This window comes from Lepidochelys olivacea (assembly GCF_965140295.1).
Source record: "Lepidochelys olivacea isolate rLepOli2 genome assembly, chromosome: 20".
Lineage (NCBI taxonomy): Eukaryota > Metazoa > Chordata > Testudines > Cheloniidae > Lepidochelys > Lepidochelys olivacea.
The window spans coordinates 5,785,464-5,803,909 of record NC_140430.1 but is presented as its reverse complement, the minus strand read 5'-3'; the positions used below and the strand labels follow the sequence as shown (position 1 = coordinate 5,803,909).

General features: G+C 53.0%; 1 protein-coding gene across 1 annotated transcript; it reads right to left on the bottom strand.

Annotated features, from left to right (window-relative positions):
• Window positions 1–2,651: 2,651 nt before the first annotated feature.
• KRT8 (keratin 8) lies at window positions 2,652–15,983 on the bottom strand. Its single transcript, XM_084610784.1, has 9 exons — window positions 15,569–15,983; window positions 11,949–12,157; window positions 11,319–11,379; window positions 11,132–11,227; window positions 10,322–10,486; window positions 8,203–8,328; window positions 6,815–7,035; window positions 5,418–5,473; window positions 2,652–4,524 (listed from the first exon to the last, which is right to left on the bottom strand). The coding sequence occupies exons 1-9, from the start codon at window positions 15,905–15,907 to the stop codon at window positions 4,334–4,336; spliced, it is 1,464 nt and encodes a 487-aa protein (XP_084466910.1). The 5' UTR covers window positions 15,908–15,983; the 3' UTR covers window positions 2,652–4,333.
• Window positions 15,984–18,446: the final 2,463 nt, after the last annotated feature.

Genomic DNA, 18,446 nt, shown 5'->3' with positions numbered 1-18,446 from the left:
CCAAAATCTCTCCCTGGGTGTGGCCTGACACTACCTATCCTTTCTTGAGTGCTTACCATGCCTGCCTGTAAACCGAAATCTGCTGCCCAGTGCTCTGCCGTGCATTGTACCTTACTGATAGGCCCTCCTTTTAAAAGACAAAATGTGGTTGCGTACCTCAGGGAATGTATTTACTGTTGTAAAGTGTTTCGTTCATTGCAAGAGTTAACCTGTTTTCAACCATATATGTTCTGTAAGGCTACCCTGGTGGGGTTTTTTTCCTTGCAGCTGCAACCTTGTCCGCGGGTGCTCCCTCCACACCAGCACAAAGGCTGTCCCAGATTAGAAGGTGAAAAAAGGGGACAAGGGAAGACATGTTCTGCAATTTGATGCGTTCCTCCAAGACTGACAGGGCCCAGCTGAATGCATGGAGGCTTACACTTCTCAACTGTCAGAACAGGTCCCATTTTGGTATTTCGTCACTTCAGGACTGGGGAAAGCAATTTGCAAAGTTCTATGAAAGTGGTCTTACGCATTTGAAAGTTATGCAGCCCCTGCTCCTCATCCCATACCTACATCATGATGCGGTCCCACCTGTCTGTGCTTGTTTCCCGGGCCCAGAAGCGGCGTTCCACCACGTCAACAAGCCCACCTGCCACCGCCTGCGTGTGCAAATTGCTCCATTCCATGGCTTCCTGCATGGCTATTTGCATGGCATCACATTGTTCCACGTGGCGGCTCCTGGCTAGGCTCTGCAAATACCACAGGCTGATGCGGGAAGTGCTTGCGATGCTCACAACAGTGTACAGCTGAGCGGGGTCCATGCTTGTAATGGTATGGCATCTGCACAGGTAACCCAGGCTTAGGCATGAAAATGATTGTTTGTTGTTGCTTTTGGAGATGGAGGAAAGAGGCAAGTGCATCATGGGAGGGTGACATGGACCCAAAACCACCCACGGAAATGTTTTTGTCCCATCAGGCATTGGGGGCCTAACCCAGAATTCCAGTCGGCAGCAGGAACTGTGGGATAGCTGCCCACAGTGAATCGCTCCGTGAGGCCATGCTAGCCATAGTCCTGAGGATACACTCCGCCGGCGGAATGTGCAGAAGAGGGAGGGGGGATTTGATAACCCCCTTTCAGGTAGTTGAAGGCTGCTTCAAAGAGGACGGAGCTCGGCTGTTGTCAGTGGTAGCAGATGACAGAACAAGGAGCAATGGTCTCAACTTGCAGTGGGGGAGGTCTAGGTTGGATATTAGGAAACACTATTTCCTTAGGAGGGTGGTGAAGCACTGGAATGGGTTCTCTAGGGAGGTGATGGAATCTCCATCCTTAGAGGGACCGAATGGCTAGGCAGCAGTTCTGCAGAGAAGGACCTAGGGGTGACAGTGGACGAGAAGCTGGATATGAGTCAACAGTGTACCCTTGTTGCCAAGAAGGCCAATGGCATTTTGGGGTGTGTAAGTAGGGGCATTGCCAGCAGATCGAGGGACATGATCGTTCCCCTCTATTTGATATTGGTGAGGCCTCATCTGGAGTACTGTGTCCAGTTTTGGGCCCCACACTACAAGAAGGATGTGGAGAAATTGGAGAGAGTCCAGCCAAGGGCAACAAAAATGATTAGGGGAACTGGAACACAAGTTATGAGGAGAGGTTGAGGGAACTGGGATTGTTTAGTCTACGGAAGAGAAGAATGAGGGAGGATTGGATAGCTGCTTTTAACTACCTGAAAGGTGGATCCAAAGAGGATGGATCTAGACTATTCTCAGTGGTAGCGGATGACAGGACAAGGAGTAATGGTCTCAAGTTGCAGTGGGGGAGGTTTAGGTTGGATATTAGGAAAAACTTTTTCACTGCGAGGGTGGTGAAACACTTGAATGCGTTACCTAGGGAGGTGGTGGAATCCCCTTCCTTAGAAGTTTTTAAGGTCAGGCTTGACAAAGCCCTGGCTGGGATGATTTAGTTGGGGTTGGTCCTGCTTTGAGCAGGGGGTTGGACTAGATGACCTCCTGAGGTCCCTTCCAACCCTGATATTCTATGATTCTATAGTGGGGACACGCAGCATCAACTTTGTGAAATGGGAGGTTAAGTGTCAACTTAAATAAATTACCTTTAGACTGTCAGCTTTTTGGCTCAAGGGACATCTCTTTATTTTGGGTTTGTACAGGGCCTAGCACAATGGGGAGAGCTGGAAACAGGTTTCCCCTTCCATGAGATTTTCAAGAGTTCAAAAAAAATTTCCCCCATCCTGAATTGGGACAAAAAGTCAAAACCCTTGAAAATTTCAGATGACTGGATCATGAATAATGTTTAGTTCAGGTCAGCTGAAACATTTTGCTTTGATACTTTCCAAATGTTTTGATTGTGACCTTAAAAAAACTAAAACTAAACTAAACGACTAAAATTTCAAATGGGAAAACCATTTCAAACCCCGCAATCGAAAGTTTTTGACATTCTTAAACATTTTTCAAAACTTTTTCCCATTTGTTTCTAAAAAAAAAAGAAAAAAGGGCCATATTGATGCATTCGCCTGGCAAGCTTCAGTTCTGTGCCTCCTTTGGTCTTCCCGCAGTCAGGCAAGAGGAAGACAAGGGCTGATTCTATATCACCAGGAGAACAGAACGCAGACATCTCTCAGCAAAAGTTAGCACGGGACACAAGACAGACACCGCCGTTATCAATAACAGCTTTATTGAGGAAATGGAGATGGTACGGCTCTCCATGAGAAAGGCCACAACACACAGCTTCAGTCTCTAGCATCTGAACATTGTACTGCAGAAGGAGGAAAGAGAGAGATAATGTTGCTTAATGTCAACACCCCCTCCCCCCCCCCGCACACAAGGCAGTTGAGGGGGTGGAAGAGAAAGGAAGAATCACACATTTCACAGAGTTGGCCTCAGTGCTTTAGTTCCACCATCAGTAGTGCTGAGCAAGCATTGAACCGGGGATGCCCAAGCTAGAGAGGAGCCTGGATTGCTGACCCACTGGGAACAGAACTGGCAACTTCCCCCAACCATTGCCTCCCCCAGATAGCTGGGGGGGAGGGACGGGGGGAACCACCCTTTTCCTCCCTCCCAGCCACCCAGAGAGAAGGAGATCTCATGTTATGGCAATGAAGAGAGCCACAAAGCAGTGGACTGACTGTTAAGGTCCTGGCATTATGTGGCCGTAAGACGATGGTCCCCAAACTCGGACCCCACCTCCTTACTTGGTTCGCGGCCCCCCAGGAGCTGCATCCAGAAGTGAGCCTGCGGTCAGGGGCTGTGGCCGGGAGTGGGGCCACAGTTGGGGGCCGAGGCCAGAACTGCAGCTGGGGGCAGGGCTGGAATGGAGCCGGGGGCAGAACGGGGCTGGGGAGCACTCCCTCCCCACCCCTTCTGGGGGGGGGGGGTACACCTCACAGTTTGGGGACCACTGCCATGAGATTGAGGCCTTTTGTAATAATCAAGACCCCATTTTCCAACAACCTCAGAGCCTGGGGATGCTGGGGCCCAGACCAATGAGTAAGGCTGGTATCATGCCGCAGGGACGTTATGATGCCACATTGTTGGCATTCTGGCCATAACCGCCGACTCTGTGGGTGCTCCAGGGCTGGAGCACCCAAGGGGAAAAATTAGTGGGTGCTGTGCACCCACTGGCAGCCAAGCTCCCCTCACCCCACCTCCTCCTCCCTTGAGTGCGCCACGTCCCCGCTCCTCTGCCTACCTCTCAGCGTTTCCTGCCCGGCCGCCGCCAAACAACTGTTTGGCAGCATTAGCACGCTCCAGGAGGGGTGGGGAGGAGCAGGAACATGACGTACTCAGGGGAGGAGGCGGGGATTTGGGAAAGGAGTTGGAATATTGGCACGGTGGGGGTGGAGCCTCATGGAAGGGGTGGAGTGGGGGAAGGGGGGGTCGCACACCCCCAGAAAAGAGGAAGTCTGTGCCCACACAGGGCTCGCACCACGGGGCGCATTTGTGACTCTCTGCATCTAACAGCTCTGGGAGACACCGATTAAAATGCTTGGTCCAGGCCTGAGCCAGTCTTCCAAGTGGAGACTGTGCTGGATGGAGCAGCAAGGGAAAGAGAAAGGAGCAAGGGATGGAAACCTGGCCATCTGGACTCTAATGGGTGGGTTCTCAGCTCCTCCTCCTCATGCGTGAAGGAGAGGGACAGGCAGGGGGAGCATCTGGGGCATCAGACGACTCATCGATTACCACAAGAGAATTTGCAAACGCTGCTGGGTTTGGAGGGGGGGGGGGATCCTGGGCTCCAGCCCTTGTCCCAGTCTCCCCCAGAGTCCGAGTGGCCCAGCTGATCAGGAAAGGCTCATCTCTTAAGGTACTTTTAAGCTGTGGAGGCTCATCTGGTGGCTGCTCAGTTGGACAGGACGTTGGAGGTCTCGGACACCAGTCTCCCGTCCTTGGTCTCAATTTTCTTGATCACGATGGCCTTTGACCTGGCAAGAGCCGAGCTCTCCAGTGTGGGTGAATTCAGGGAGTAGCCGCCACTCGAGTATGAGCTGCTGTATCCTCCCCCATAACCACTGTATGCGCTGCCAAGCCCACCTGGACAGGAGGAGAGAGACAGAGGACCAGTAAGACCACACAGGATGTGCTGGTGACTCCCCAGCCAACGGCAATGCTGACCGCATGGATGGCTCAACCCACATCCTGTGGGCCCGAGCACTACGGACCCTGGAAGGCTACAATGCTTGATCTCTGCTACAAAACCTGGCCCAGATCTCTCCTACAGTTGAGTCAGCTGTGCAGCTCTGTACTTCAGAACCAAGCCGGGGAGGCGAAATCCTAGGCTAGGTGCTGCCAGGACGGAGTGAAGGCAACCTATGGTCCTGAATCGTTAACTGGATTCCCCCAGGACAGAGAGAGCATGGGCAGGATGAGTCAGCCTCTCGCAAACACCGCGTTATAAAAGCGGAAAGGGATGTCATTACAGCACATCTAACCCTGCAATGATTCCTTCCCTCATCTTTAGGTCAGGAGCTCAGCCTTGGAAAAAGAAGCCCCTGGCACTAGAAACCATCCCACTGCTAGGGCTTAGGCATGTTCTGTCTGCCTCTTCCCTTCCCTCGCCCCCACATATCCCCACTGCTGCAGAGCAAGAATCACCCCCCCAACGCATCTGGTTCGGTGCCGGTAAGACTGAGCGACCATGGGGAAGGTGGACCAGGCCCAGCTCTGCTAGGTGCAGAGTACCCTCAGCTCCCGCTGAAGTCAGTGAAAATTAGGACCCTCAGTGAGTTGCAAGGGGCCAGTTTCTCCTCCCCAAGCCCCGACCCTGGCTCTGTGGTTCTGCTCTCCCAATATGTGTCAAACTCCTGCCGAGTAGCAGAGTCCACCCTCACCATGGGTGGTGGGGGGGCCGGATTCTGCCCCAGCTCGGAGTGCTGCCCTGCTGCCCCACATTACCAACCCCCACCCCCAAAATGAAATGCATTTACCTGAATAGCCAGTCATCTTGGTCTGAATGCTCATGTTTTGCATCCCGGACTCCAGCCTGCCAAGCAGAAGAGAGGCACACGACTTATCAGTGCCCGGACGGTGTCGAATGGGGATGGGGCACAGAGAAGGACAAATGTAGGGCGGCGTGGAATGGGTAAGCCACTGCCAATGTGGCATCAGAACAGCTCATCTGTGCGTCATAGACCCAATACAGCTAAACAGCAGAGATTCTCCTTTAGCTCTATTGATAAGGCCCTGTTACTTTTGAAGCAGAAGGATCCAGGTTCTATCCTGGCTGCCCCTGGGAACGTTTGAGCATCTGCAGCCTGCCAGAAGTTTACAAGAGTGAAGCCCTAAGCAGAGGGTTTGTTACTAATATCATTACCCTTGCTTTGCAGATTATCCACTTACCTAGCTAAGGCCACCCAGTGAGTCAGCACAGGCAGGACTAAAACCCAGGCGTTCCTGGCTCCTGACTATATAGACAAGGGGGTCTCGAGCAGGGGGCTGCGCTGCAAACAGATGTCAGGGGGTCGTGACCAGCCTGCTATTTCCGTATTGTGAAATGCGATGGGGGGAGGGATATCCCGGTACGGGAAAATGGGTGAGTGTGTGGAAAGGGTTTGATCACTAGGAAACACTGCCCCCGCTGCATCTCAGAATTCACGGCCCTGGCTGCACTGTGCCGACTCGCTGCTAGGAGCCGAGTTACATCCCAGCCTCTCTGCCCCGAGCTCCCTCCCCCCGTCCTCACACAGCTGCCGACAGGGCCTTTGCCTGACACGCTGCAGCAGGGCTGACTCCGCATCCTTGTGCGGACACCATCATCGAGGAGGCACCAATGGATGCGCTAGACAGACGAACATGGGACTGCAGTAGCCCACTTAACGGGCCCGCCCCCCACATAACTAAGCTCCGTCTGCCTGTGACTCAATTACTTGGATTATTCGCAGGAGTCACCCTGAAAAACTGAGGTCTGAAGGGAGGCTGTAGTGATGGTGGATGTACAAAGAAGCCCCTTACAGGGCCAGCAACTGAGGGTGCTCTTTGGAAAGCGGGCACTAACAGGACATCCTGATTAGGGTGACCAGAGAGCAAGTGTGAAAAATTGGGACAGGAGGGGGGTAATAGGTGCCCATATAAGACGAAGCCCCGAATATCAGGACTGTCCCTGTAAAATCACATCACCCGAATCCTGAAGCACTCAGAAGTCAGCAAGGCTCAGCACACAAGGGGTTCATCTACAGACCTTGCTCCGAGACAGACGTGCACCACATTGGAGCCAAGTTCCAGCCCCCGGGGAGGGTCTATTGTCCTCAGTTCTCTCACTGGTCCTCCCTCTGGAGAGAGGGAGAAGCCATCCAATCATGACACGATGCCGGCCTCCCACACCCACCTGCTCTCCTCTCCTTCCAGCAACTTCCTGTAGGTGGCGATCTCTATATCCAGCGCCAGCTTGACGTTCATCAGCTCCTGGTACTCCCGCAGCTGGTGGGCCATGTCCTGCTTGGCTCTCTGCAGGGCAGCCTCCAGCTCAGCCAGCTTGGCGTTGGCATCTTTGATGGCCATCTCGCCACGCTCCTCGGCCTCAGTAATGGCTGCTTCCAAGCTGGCACGCTGGGGGGGGGGGGGGTAGGGGGAGAAGAGGAGGAAAGATGGGGAGCATTAGATGGTTTCTCCCAGAACAGGGGCCTCTCCCAGTATCCTTATCAGAGGAGGAGGAGGGTGAAGCTCCCAGGAGAAATCTGCTGGGGCATTATACATCCAACACACTAAGGGCTGGTCTAAATTTTTGCACCAATGCAAACTCCCAATGTAGATGCACTACACCCAGGCCAAGCAGGGGCTTGCAACTGGGCAGTTTACCCCCATTTCAAACCAGAGTAAACTACGTGGGTCCATGCCCTGCTTTGCACCCATGGCAGATAGTCTGCACCAACGGATGGAAAATATAGACCAGCCCTGAGCTCTTGCATCCTATTCAGATTTTGCTTTCTCCCATCATACAGGCTTCTCCAAAGGAGACTGGGGAGCAGGGAAGTGAAAATCCCTCAGGAAGAAAGGGAAGCAGGCTCCTGTCTACACCATGGCTGCAAGCATGTCACTGTCACAACACATGCCCCCTGATCCTGTTTCTAAGCACTGCCCCATTCTGCAGTGCAGGGCGACCTGTGGGATTGGTGAGGTGCTCAGCTGCTAAAGTCCCGAGAGCTGCAAAAGAAACTGGGGGGGGGGGGGGAGAGAGAGAGATTGATTGATTACAGCGACAAGAGTCAGTGAGATTAAAGAGAAAGAAAAGCCAGATCATCAGCTGAAGTAAATAGGCAGAGATAGGGTGACCAGATGTCCTGATTTTGGGCTCTTTCTAATATAGGCTCCTATGACCCCCCCACCCCCTGTTCTGATTTTTCACATTTGCTGTCTAGTCAAGACAGAGCTTGACTTCTGTGGTGCTGTATTGATTATGCCAGCTGAAAAACTGGTCCAGAGACACAGATATTAACTATGCCTTCAAACCACAGTTGTGCTGCCCACAGGTTGAGGGGCACATGGGAAATTCCCCACCTACACTAGAGAATGGGGCTGTGTTGCCCCATAGCTGCAGTTGTAAACCAAGATCTACGAGGTGGATTGAAAGGGATCTGTAGACTGGCAAGCTAAGAATCGTAAGAGGGAATCCTTTCCCCAGGTCTCCGGGGCAGGTCCCGTGCCCCCAAATAACTGCAAAAGGAGAAACCAAGGGTCTGGTGCAATTCTGGAGAAGTCAGCGGTTGTTTCTCTGACCTGGCCTTTCAGAGAATCAATCTCCGACTGTAGCCGTTGGATCATCCTGCTGAGCTCATTGATCTCGGTCTTGGTGGTACGGAGGTCATCCCCGTGCTTCCCCGCCACCGCCTGGATCTCCTCGTACTGCGTGAGAAGGAGAGAGACAAAGAATTCAAAACAGAGCGCACAGTGTCATCAGCTGTCCCCCTTCCATGAGTGCAGGATCCAGGCCAGGATTTAGGGAGATCCTGTGTGGGGAGAGATGGCAGCCCAGGCTGGGAGCTAGAGAGACACCCAGGGTTAGTCTGTGTCCAGCAGTCTCAATAAAGGAATCCCCTTATCATTACAGCTGAATCCTGGCTCTTCACCACCAGGGAAACAGTATAAACCAGGGGTCCTGTCACAATTGTCCCAGCTCTGGAAGGCTCCATTTTTAACAGCTTTAATCAGCCTTGCAAATTTGCCCGGAAAATTCACCAGGCCTGGTTCAGAGATTGCAAATGAAGAGACTGGTGGCATTTCACTTCCCCTTCAGTCAAATCCTCCTCCCAGGAGGAAATGGGATTTTGCAAGGCTGGATTAAATTCCATGGGTCAGGAAGGGAAGCCAGAAGGAAATCAGAATGAAAACCACGTAATAGTGCTGCTTAGAAAGCCCTGTGTATATGGCTATGCAAATTGAAGTCAGCTCTGCAGCTAAGGGTGTCATCCCAGCTTCCAGGGGCGGAGGAACCAGTGTGGAATCTCTCTGTGCAAAGACTCAGAGTGCACATTGCAAAACCACCGCAGGATTAGAGACAGCTGCTCCGGGGTGGAACAGCACCGGTCCTGCAGGTAGGGCTGATTGGGAGGTGCGAGAGGCTGCTCGGGACAGAACTAACAATGGGGTGCTTCTGGTCTGGATTGGAATGATGCATGAGCTGCATGGGAGCCCAAGGCTGGACTGCCAGGGGAAGGTGGCAAGCACCAACAGCGCGTCAGAAGCACTTGCCATTCCTTGGAAGTGAGGCTTCCACCTGGGACAATCAAAGGGAAGGGAAGTCTGGTCCAATGGGTAGGGCACTGACGAGAGACCTGGATCCAGTTCCTGGCTTGCCAGTCAGCCCCTCTGTGCTTCAGTTTCCCATCTATGAAAGGGATGACAGCCCTGCCTTGCCTCCCAGAGATGTGGTGAGGATAAATGTATTGAAACTTTGGAGGATCTTAGATAGACAAGGAAATTCAGGCCTGGGCTTTCATGTCTATGTGGACTGCATTCTAGCAACTGTCTGTGTAAGTCCCATCTTCTTGCCAGGACAGGTTTGTTCCTTATGCTAGAATATGGCTTGTATCATCCAGTCTGGTTTCAAATGTTCCCAAGTTATGGAGCTTCCCCCAGGAGACGATTCTACAGCCTCAGATTTCAGCGTTAGGTTGTTTGTGCCCCATTTTAGAGAAGGTAGGTCTATGAAGCCGAGGCTGTAGCAGGCTTCCTGCGGGGAAGGGCTATGGCCTAGGGTATGCAGGAAGGACAGACAGTGGTTCCTTGCGGCCTGAGACTCTCAGAACGTGTGACCCAGCTGTGGCAGATACGGTAATCCCCGTAATAGCCTTGAAAAGCTTTATTCAGCTGAGCTTAAGTCTCTTTGGAGTCCATTGTATTAAGTGCAAAGCTGATGTATTATTGGGGGATTGGCTGTAACTTCTTCTGGGAGGAGACATGGGAAAGTGTTCTGAGGGTATGCAGGGCCCTGGGCAGCCTTGGATAACCCCAGTTAGGAGGGAGAGAGACGGGGTTCTCCGCCCAAAAGAGGGGACGGCTGAGGATCCGGGAGTTTAAGAGCAGGTGTCCTTGCTGGACCACAGAAGGGGAACACAGGTGCAGTTGCCCTGAACTGTGACTCCAGCCACTAGAGGGGGTCAATGAGTCCCACTGCATTGGAGAGTTACGCATGCATCTGCAATGCCTGCTAAGGAAGGCTTCTCCTGCCGGGGATACTTCATGTGCTCAGCTCACCAGCTGGAGGGAAGGAATGGGACAGCTGCCACCTAGCAGACGTTCCCATGGGCAGTGCCTCACGCCCTAACCCGCCCGCGTCAGCTCAGAGACCAGGCTGGCTGCAGCCCCAGCAGCTCTGTGGGACAGATGGGCAACTCACCTTGATCTTATACATGTTCTCAGCCTCCGCCCGGCTCCTGTTGGCCATCTCCTCGTACTGCGCTCTAACCTCCGCGATGATGCCGTCCAGGTCCAGCTTGCGGTTGTTGTCGATGGTCAGGACCACAGAGGTGTCAGAGACCTGGGACTGCAGCTCACGCAGCTCCTGGGTGTGGGTAAGCATAAGGATCATCTGTCAGTATGGAGAACTCTGTGCACTCGCCAGCATTCCCAATGCCTTGCAGTTGGCTCCTTTCCCAGACTAGGGTTACCATATTTCAAGTTCCCAAATAGAAGACATTGCTGAAGGGAGGGGAAGCTGGAGGAGGAATGGGAGAGGGGGTACAGCAGCCGCCGCTGCTCTCCGGCTGCCCAGCTCTGAAGACAGCGCAGAACTAAGGGTGATCGTACCAAATCACAGACATTCGTTCAGATTTCAAAAATCCGCCCGGATGGAGATTGGAGGACCAATGGTAACCCTAGCCCAGACTGACCCAGCCACTGAATCCACTGGGGCTGATGTTGCCAGCAGCTGGCTGAGATCCCCCTCCTTCCACTCACCAACCTCAAAGGGCCAGAGGGCAGCAGCAGATGCCTTGATGGCTTGGCTATCCGGGGAGGGGAGAAGAGGGGTGTCACCATGCACCCTATGTGCAAGCAGTCCCAGCCCTTTAAAAATCCCATGTCTCCTGCAAGAAGACACTTGTCTTTGCAGGAACTCAGTGTTATTCAATGGGATTCCCCCTGCAGGTCAGGAAGGAATTTATAAGGCCAGGGCTACAGCACTGAGCCAAAGGGAGACATCACAGACCTCGTCATACAGCTGCCTCAGGAAGTTGATCTCGTCAGTCAGGCTTTCCAGCCGGGACTCCAGCTCCACCTTATTCATGTAGGCCTCGTCCACATCCTGCAGGAACAGAGCACAGACCCCATTAGAGAGACCCCCAGCCCTCTTTGCCTGCAACGCGCAGCCGAGCCCAGGTGCACTGTGGACTCACCTTCTTCAGCAGGACAAATTCGTTCTCCTTCTCAGTGCGGTGGTTGATTTCATCCTCGTACCTGAGGGAGGGGGAAACTGTCAGGTCTGCAGCAGGGCTGGGAAGTCAGTCATTCTCTGATGGATGCTACGAAGGCATAGCTACCATCATGGGGGCAGATGGACTCATCTAGGGGATGCCAGGAGGCAGGGAGACCCCTAGCCAGACACCCACCAATGACCTTCCAGACCTGGAAGGCGAAACAGGATGGGTTTGGGAAACGGTTGAGTGGGACAGGATTGTGCATTGGGGTTTATATGTGAAGTGAGGGATGAAAACCCCTAATGATGCCCATCCCACCCCCTCCCCACCAAGAGCAGCTGAGAACCATCCCCTCCCGGGAGAAGCTCTCTGTGCAGAGAAGCAAGGAGCACACAAGCCGGGCAGGTGTTGATAACCTGGCCAGATCCAGTGAATGCCCTGAAGGAAGCACCATGCTGATAATGAACGTAGCCTTGGAGAGCCTCCTTGTGTTAGAACATTGGGGTACAATCCAAGACCTCGGTGTGCCTGGGATTTCTACTTCCTTTTGAAGGGAATGGGAAGGTGTGTGTCCCCTCCCACCCCTGCTTTGGCCCCAGTTGGACTCACTTATTCTTGAAGTCCTCCACCAGGCCCTGCATGTTACCCAGCTCAGCCTCCAGCTTGAGCTTCTCCTGGCCCAGGCCGTCCAGCTGCCTGCGCAGGTTGTTGATGTAGGCCTCGAACATGCTGTTCATGTTGCTGCGGGTGGTCTTCTGGCCCTGCAGCAGGTTCCACTTGGTCTCCAGCATCTTGTTCTGCTGCTCCAGGAAGCGGACCTAGTGGGAGGTGAGGCAGAGAAGCAGAGCCTTGCTGATTACACCTGCAGAGCTCAGTGGCCATGGGAGGCAGGAATCTCCTGCTGGGAGAATTACAACCTGTTGGGCATGGATAGCTTCTTCCCACTCATGCTCCTGAAATCACCTACCATCCCTCCCACTAGATCCTGATTGTTCTCTCACCCGTGTGAATCAGGAGTATCTCCGTGGAAGTAAGTGGAGTTCCCCATGGAGTTCCCCGGTAGAATCAGGTGTAAGTGAGAAGACAACCAGACCTACAGAACTCACCAAACCGGATTCTGCTCCCACCTCCACTCATAAATGCAAAGTAGCTTCACAGCAATTAGAGTTCCCCTTGTGTAAGTGACTCTGTGCCAGAGAGACTTATTCTGCCTTTGGACGTGTGCACCGTTTAATTCAATGAGAGATGAGTCTAGGTATCGGAAGGAGTGGTTTTTCCTGTTGAGCCCAACTCTGCTCTCAAAGTAAATCCAGAGTCACTCCATTAGTTTCAGTGGAGTGACTCTGGATTTGCACCAGTATAACAGAGAGCAGAATCTGGGCTGCAATAAAGTGCGTCTGATTTATTTACACTAAGGCCCATTTTCCCCACTCTGGGGGTGTAAAGCAGCCTCAGTGTAAATGAGAAACAAGCCAGAGGAAGTAAGTGGAGTCATTGTGCATTGACACCTATGTAACGGAGGGGAAGGATTTGGCCCTTGGTATTAATTTTCTTGAAAAGTGAAGGTAAACCAGTCTAAAAGGCTGGGACTTGTCTGCATCAAGACTGTTCCCTCAGTGCAAACCCCTAACGGAGACACATCACAGGGTTTACACCAATGCCACCTGATCTAGTCAGTTACCGGAGCCCACCCCACCTTGCTTTTATACAGGGCCCGAGGGTCACAACTCCTCCTACCATATGCCACAGCAGAGAAGTCACAATCCCTATGCTGGGGGTGTGAAGGAGCCTTAGTGTAGACAAGAAACAGGCCCAGTCAGAGTAAGTGGATTGACACTGATGTAACTGCCCTTCACCGCAAAGGGGGTTTCGCTTGAGTGGGTGTGACAGCTGCCATCTTAACAGACACATGAGGGATTGAACTGAGCTAAAAGGGCAAGCAGCCATGGCTTGAGCTAAATAGTCAAAGCTGCTTAAATGGGGCTGCCACAACACATACCCTCAGGGCACAGGGAGGGGGAGACCTGTAACATATGCCCCCCACACACACACACCCCCAGTGGGTTACACAGGTACTGCAGGATTTAGCCCACAGGCCTACAAATGCCTTTAGCATTTATTTGCAGACTCAGAGCTGCTGAAGTAAAGGTCTCTCGCTGGCAAAGCTCCCCATGATTTAGCACATGGGGTTAGACTTACCAAAGCATTCGGCCCCCACTAAGAACCATGGACGCTGCTGGACCATGTGCAAAAAGCTGTCCAGTTTAGCGTGTGGCCGGGCTAAGGGCATGATGCAGCCCTCTGGCCACACTGGTGGAAACCAGGAGTAATGCCACTGAAGCTGATGGCATAACAATGGTGTCGAATTAGTAAGAGGGAGAAGAATCGGGCGCAGTGGAGTTACTCTGGATTGCCACCAGCGTCAGATGACCAGGTGGTCCACTGTACAGAGGAAGGGATGCCACCTGGCCTGGATGATCTGGGCTAGGGGGTACAAGAGGATTTGTAACAGGCCTTGAGCCAAAGGAGGGGCCAGGACCCTTGGACTCCTGGAGGGCAGGGGCAGGGCGAGGCAGCTGTTCCTACCAATGGCCCAGCCTTAGATAACAAGAGATGTAAACACAGACCTCTGCTAACCGGCAATAAAACCTGTTTGTTTAAATCCAAACCTGACACAGTTGCCCTAGATGGGTGTGGTGGGAGAGGCTTTCAGGTTAGATTGTTACATTGCCTTTAGTTAAGCATTTCCTCCAGCTGGCAGCCAGTGTGTGTTTTAAAAAAACCCACAAGCAAACAAGGACTCCGGTGGCACCTTAAAGGCGAACAGATATATTTGGGCATAAGCTTTTGTGGGTAAAAAACCCAGATGCCCAAATAAATCTGGGTTTTTTACCCACAAAAGCTTATGCCCAAATAAATCTGTTAGTCTTTAAAGTGCCACCGGACTCCTCCTTGTTTTTGTGGATAGAGACGGTCACGGCTACCCCTCCGATATTTAAAAAAAACAAAACACACACAGCTTTTTAAGCCCAATGCTGGAAAAGGGCAGAAGGGCACTAGCCTCTGAAGCAAAAGCCCAGGCAAGGGTGGAACAGGAACAGATGCAGGCTGCCCGTGGGGCAAGCAGGGGGGAAGGGAAGTCAACACCTGTCCCCTGCAAGTGGGGACCACTGTGCTGCAGGGCCTTGGAAATACTGAAGGAGAGAAGAAGCCTTGATGCAGCCCCTCTCTGCCTTACCGCATGCAGGGGTTACATCTTTTTCCAGGCTGGTATCACGGGCGCATGAGGATGGGAAAGAGCCACTGCGTTCCCTCTGGCTCATCCCAGCTCTGGGGCTCTGGAGTTTCCCCGGCTGTAGGTATGTTCGGCCCCAAGATTTTGGGTGGCTCCATTTTGGGGGCCTGATTTTCAGAGGTGCTGACCCCCCGCTGGTTTCAGCGGGAGCTGCCCGTGCCTGGCACCCTCTGAAAACCAGGCACCAAGTTGGGCACCTGGAATCAGCCCCCACTTTTAGCTCGGGAGCCCCATTTTGACCGCAGCCCCCAGCAGCCCCCATTGAAAGCAATGGAGAACCCCCCAGCCACGCCCTGTAGCAGGGGTGCTTTGCAAGGTGGCACATTTTCCTCCCCGCCAGGTGCGGGCAACTTCCCCATTAGCTCTAAAGCTGCTCTCCGGTGCCTATGCTTTTGACAGCCGCTCCGGGGCTGTATTGGCAGGCGTCCCAATGGGGAACCTCTGGGCCTCCTCTCCATTCTGCTCCCCCACCTCCGGGCGAGGGGCTTTTTCAACCCACCAGGTAGTGCAGTGACCGGAAATCTTTGTAACTAAGACAAGCAGAGGAAGTTTTTCTCCATGTTCTCATGCACCTGTAGGAGGAGCCTTTGGCTCAGGAGTGGCTCAGAGGGATCTGATCTGGCTACAGAGCTGTTCAGATTCCCCTCCGATTGCAGGGATATTGGCTGGCAGATCACTGCTCCCCTTATATGCTACGTGGCGGAGAGACCCCGAGATGTTTACTGCACACACCCCTGTACCCTACTCAAGTCACTGTGGGTGGCATGGGGCGTAACCGAGTCTGGAATCTGCTCTCTCCTTCCAGCCTACAGGTGTTACAGCAACAGGACAAGTCTGGTTGACTTCTGCCCATCCCCAAGGAACACACCCACTTCTCTCCCTGCCAACCCGGCTCTGCGGATGCCAGCTGCACCCGGACGGTGCCAGGACTCACCTTGTCAATGAAGGAGGCGAATTTGTCGTTGAGGGTCTTGATCTGCTCCTTCTCCTGCTTCCGCACGTGCTGGAGGGTAGGGTCGATCTCCAGGTTGAGGGGTGACAACAGGGTCTGATTGACGCTGACGGCGGCGATGCCACCCCCGGCACCGAGTCCGTAGCCCACCGATGGTCCCCGCATGCTGCCTCCTCCATACCTGCTCCCACCATAGCTGGAGTAGGTCGAGCTTATCCTGGTGCTGCCCACGGGGCCAGCTGTGTAGGAACGGCTGCTGAAGGAGCGAGTGGGAGCAGAGGTGGTGCTCCTGTAGGTATTTTTGGTTATTCTGACAGACATTTTGGAGAGGCTAGTGGAGGAAGACAGGAAACGCTGGTTGAGCAAGCTCAGCAGCTGAAGGACAGGCTCTGGAGGCTGAGAGCTGAGTGGGGTGTGTGCAGACTTATATACCTCACCATCAGGGGGCGGGGATCCCATGTCTGGAGCACTGACTGGCTACAGGCCTCGGGAGGGGTGGGGCTACGACAGAGCCAGGCCAACACCTGCTCCCTCCACCCTGCCGCACCTAGTTAACTCTTTCAAAGCCAGAGAGGGGTAATCAAATGCACCGGCCCAGCTCCAAGAAGCATGGAGACCGGCCATTTGGAGAAGCACCTGGCAAAAATACCAGAGGGGGGCGGCAGCCTCATGAACTCACCCAGGATCCACCCAGAGAGAGCAAGAAATGCAACTATCAGGCTGGTCTAAGTTATACTGGGGTGAACCCAGAGCTGGCACTAGGCATAAGCAGATTAAGCAATCGCTTAGCAGCTCCAAGAGGCCCCCTATTGGCTTTTTATTATGTGTTGGGGGGGCAAAAAAAACTATTATTTCTCAGGGCCTCCAATGGGCCAGCACCACCACTGTGTGGGTTTGCTGGAGACATTCCGGGTTTGCACCACCAGAACCTTGCACATCATTAGGGAAGCCACCAAAGATGCATGAGTTGAGGCTTGTTTTATCAGTGGGTGCCCAGAAAATAAAAGGAAAAGAAAAAAGCCGAGGAGAGATAGACAATAAGGAGTTTTGCAATGGCAGGTACCTGAGGTCCTAGGTCCTTTCTCACATGAGGTTCAGGGCTTCTGTGCAACAGGGAATTGATGCTACGCTGTCCTCACCACTATAACTTCACCAGCAAATGCAGTACCGGGAGCACTAGTGTAGACTATACGCTGTAGTGCGGATGCTGTTGGAAGCATCAGGTCACACAGACATGTTCTGAGGGGGTAAATGTCCCCCAGTGGTTGCAACAGTGGTGACCTGTCACAAGCGGCAAAAATATCCACGCATGGACACAGCATGCATAGCAGACAACACAGGATAGATGTGCACTTCCAGACTTGTGCAAGCTCGTATGCACGGCTGGCCTGGCAGAGGTGCTTTAGGCCAGCCTTGGGGGTTACTGGCAGATTTGCAGGGTCCTGGGCTGGACTAACACGGGGGCTGCAGGTCAGGACGAGAGCTGGTCAGGGGAAAGTTTTCATCAGAATTTATGAGATTTTTTTTAAAATTTCTCGTCGCAAATCCAGGAGAAAAAAAGTCAAAATACTGAGAATTTTTCATGAACCAAAAATCTGGAAAAAAATCATTGAGTTGGGTCAACTGAGCCTGTTCCAAATTCTCAAAGCTTTTCCATTCATCCAGACCACGTTTTTGGCTTACAGACTTACTTGAGTTAGCTTACACTGCGAAACAATAAGTCATTCCAAATTGGAATTCTTGGTTTGGAAAATGCCAACCTTTGGTCTGACCCAGTATGGCCGTTCTTGTATTCTTATTCTTCCCAGCCTTCCCCCACAACCCAGAGCCATTAGCCTGCATGGAGTGTAGCTTAGGATCAAAACTGGCCCATAGCACATGTTATGATCATTGGTCCGCCCACACACACACACACACGCAGAACCTAGCAAGGGATTTTACTAAGCCTGGGGCAGGGCCTCTGCACCTGTGGCTCCCCACTCGTTAACGGGGATGACTGCAACCAGCAGGTTGGAACATTCTTGGCAGCTGGTGAGCACCAGGATTAGAGCCTAGACAGTGGAAGGATAATGAGGCAGGCTCCTCAGGGCTGAACTTGTCCCTCATTAAAGGAAACGACTGCACCGGGGTAGGAGAGTGAGGGTGAGGCACCCTCAGGCAGGGCTTTTCCCCTTTCCTTTAAGTGGCAGCAATTGAGGCATCTGCTTTTGATGGTCTGCCAGGAATTGATCTTCTCACAAATTACACATGGAAAGTCACAATCTGGAGAAAACAGCTGGATTCTACTGGAGAAAACTCATCTGTCTACCTATCCCCATACACATCCATCCATCCGTCCATCCTCAGATACATCTATCCATCCCTCCCCATATACATCTATCCAATCCATCTATCTGCGTCCATGCACATCTATCCATCCATCCACATCCATATCTATCTATCCATTCCCATACAGATCCATCTATGGATCCCCATACAAATCTAATCTATCTATCCATCCATCCCTGAACACATAGGCGCTGACCTCCTGGGTGCTCCGAGGCTGGAGCACCCACCTGGGGAAATTAGTGGGTGCTCTGCACCCACCGACAACCAAGCTCCTCTCCCCGCCTCACCTCACCTCGCCTCTGCCTTCTCCCCTGAGCGCGCCAGGTTCCCGCTCCTCTGCCTAGCTCCCAGCACTTGCCGCCACAAAACAGCTGTTTTGCAGTATTACAGGCTCTGGGAGGGAGGTGGGGAGGAGCAGCAATGCAACACACTCAGGGGAGGAGGTGAAGAAGAGGTGGGGCTGGGCCAGGGTGGGGATTTGGGGAAAGAGTCAAATAGGGGCAGGGAAGGGGCGGAGTTGGGGCAAGGACTT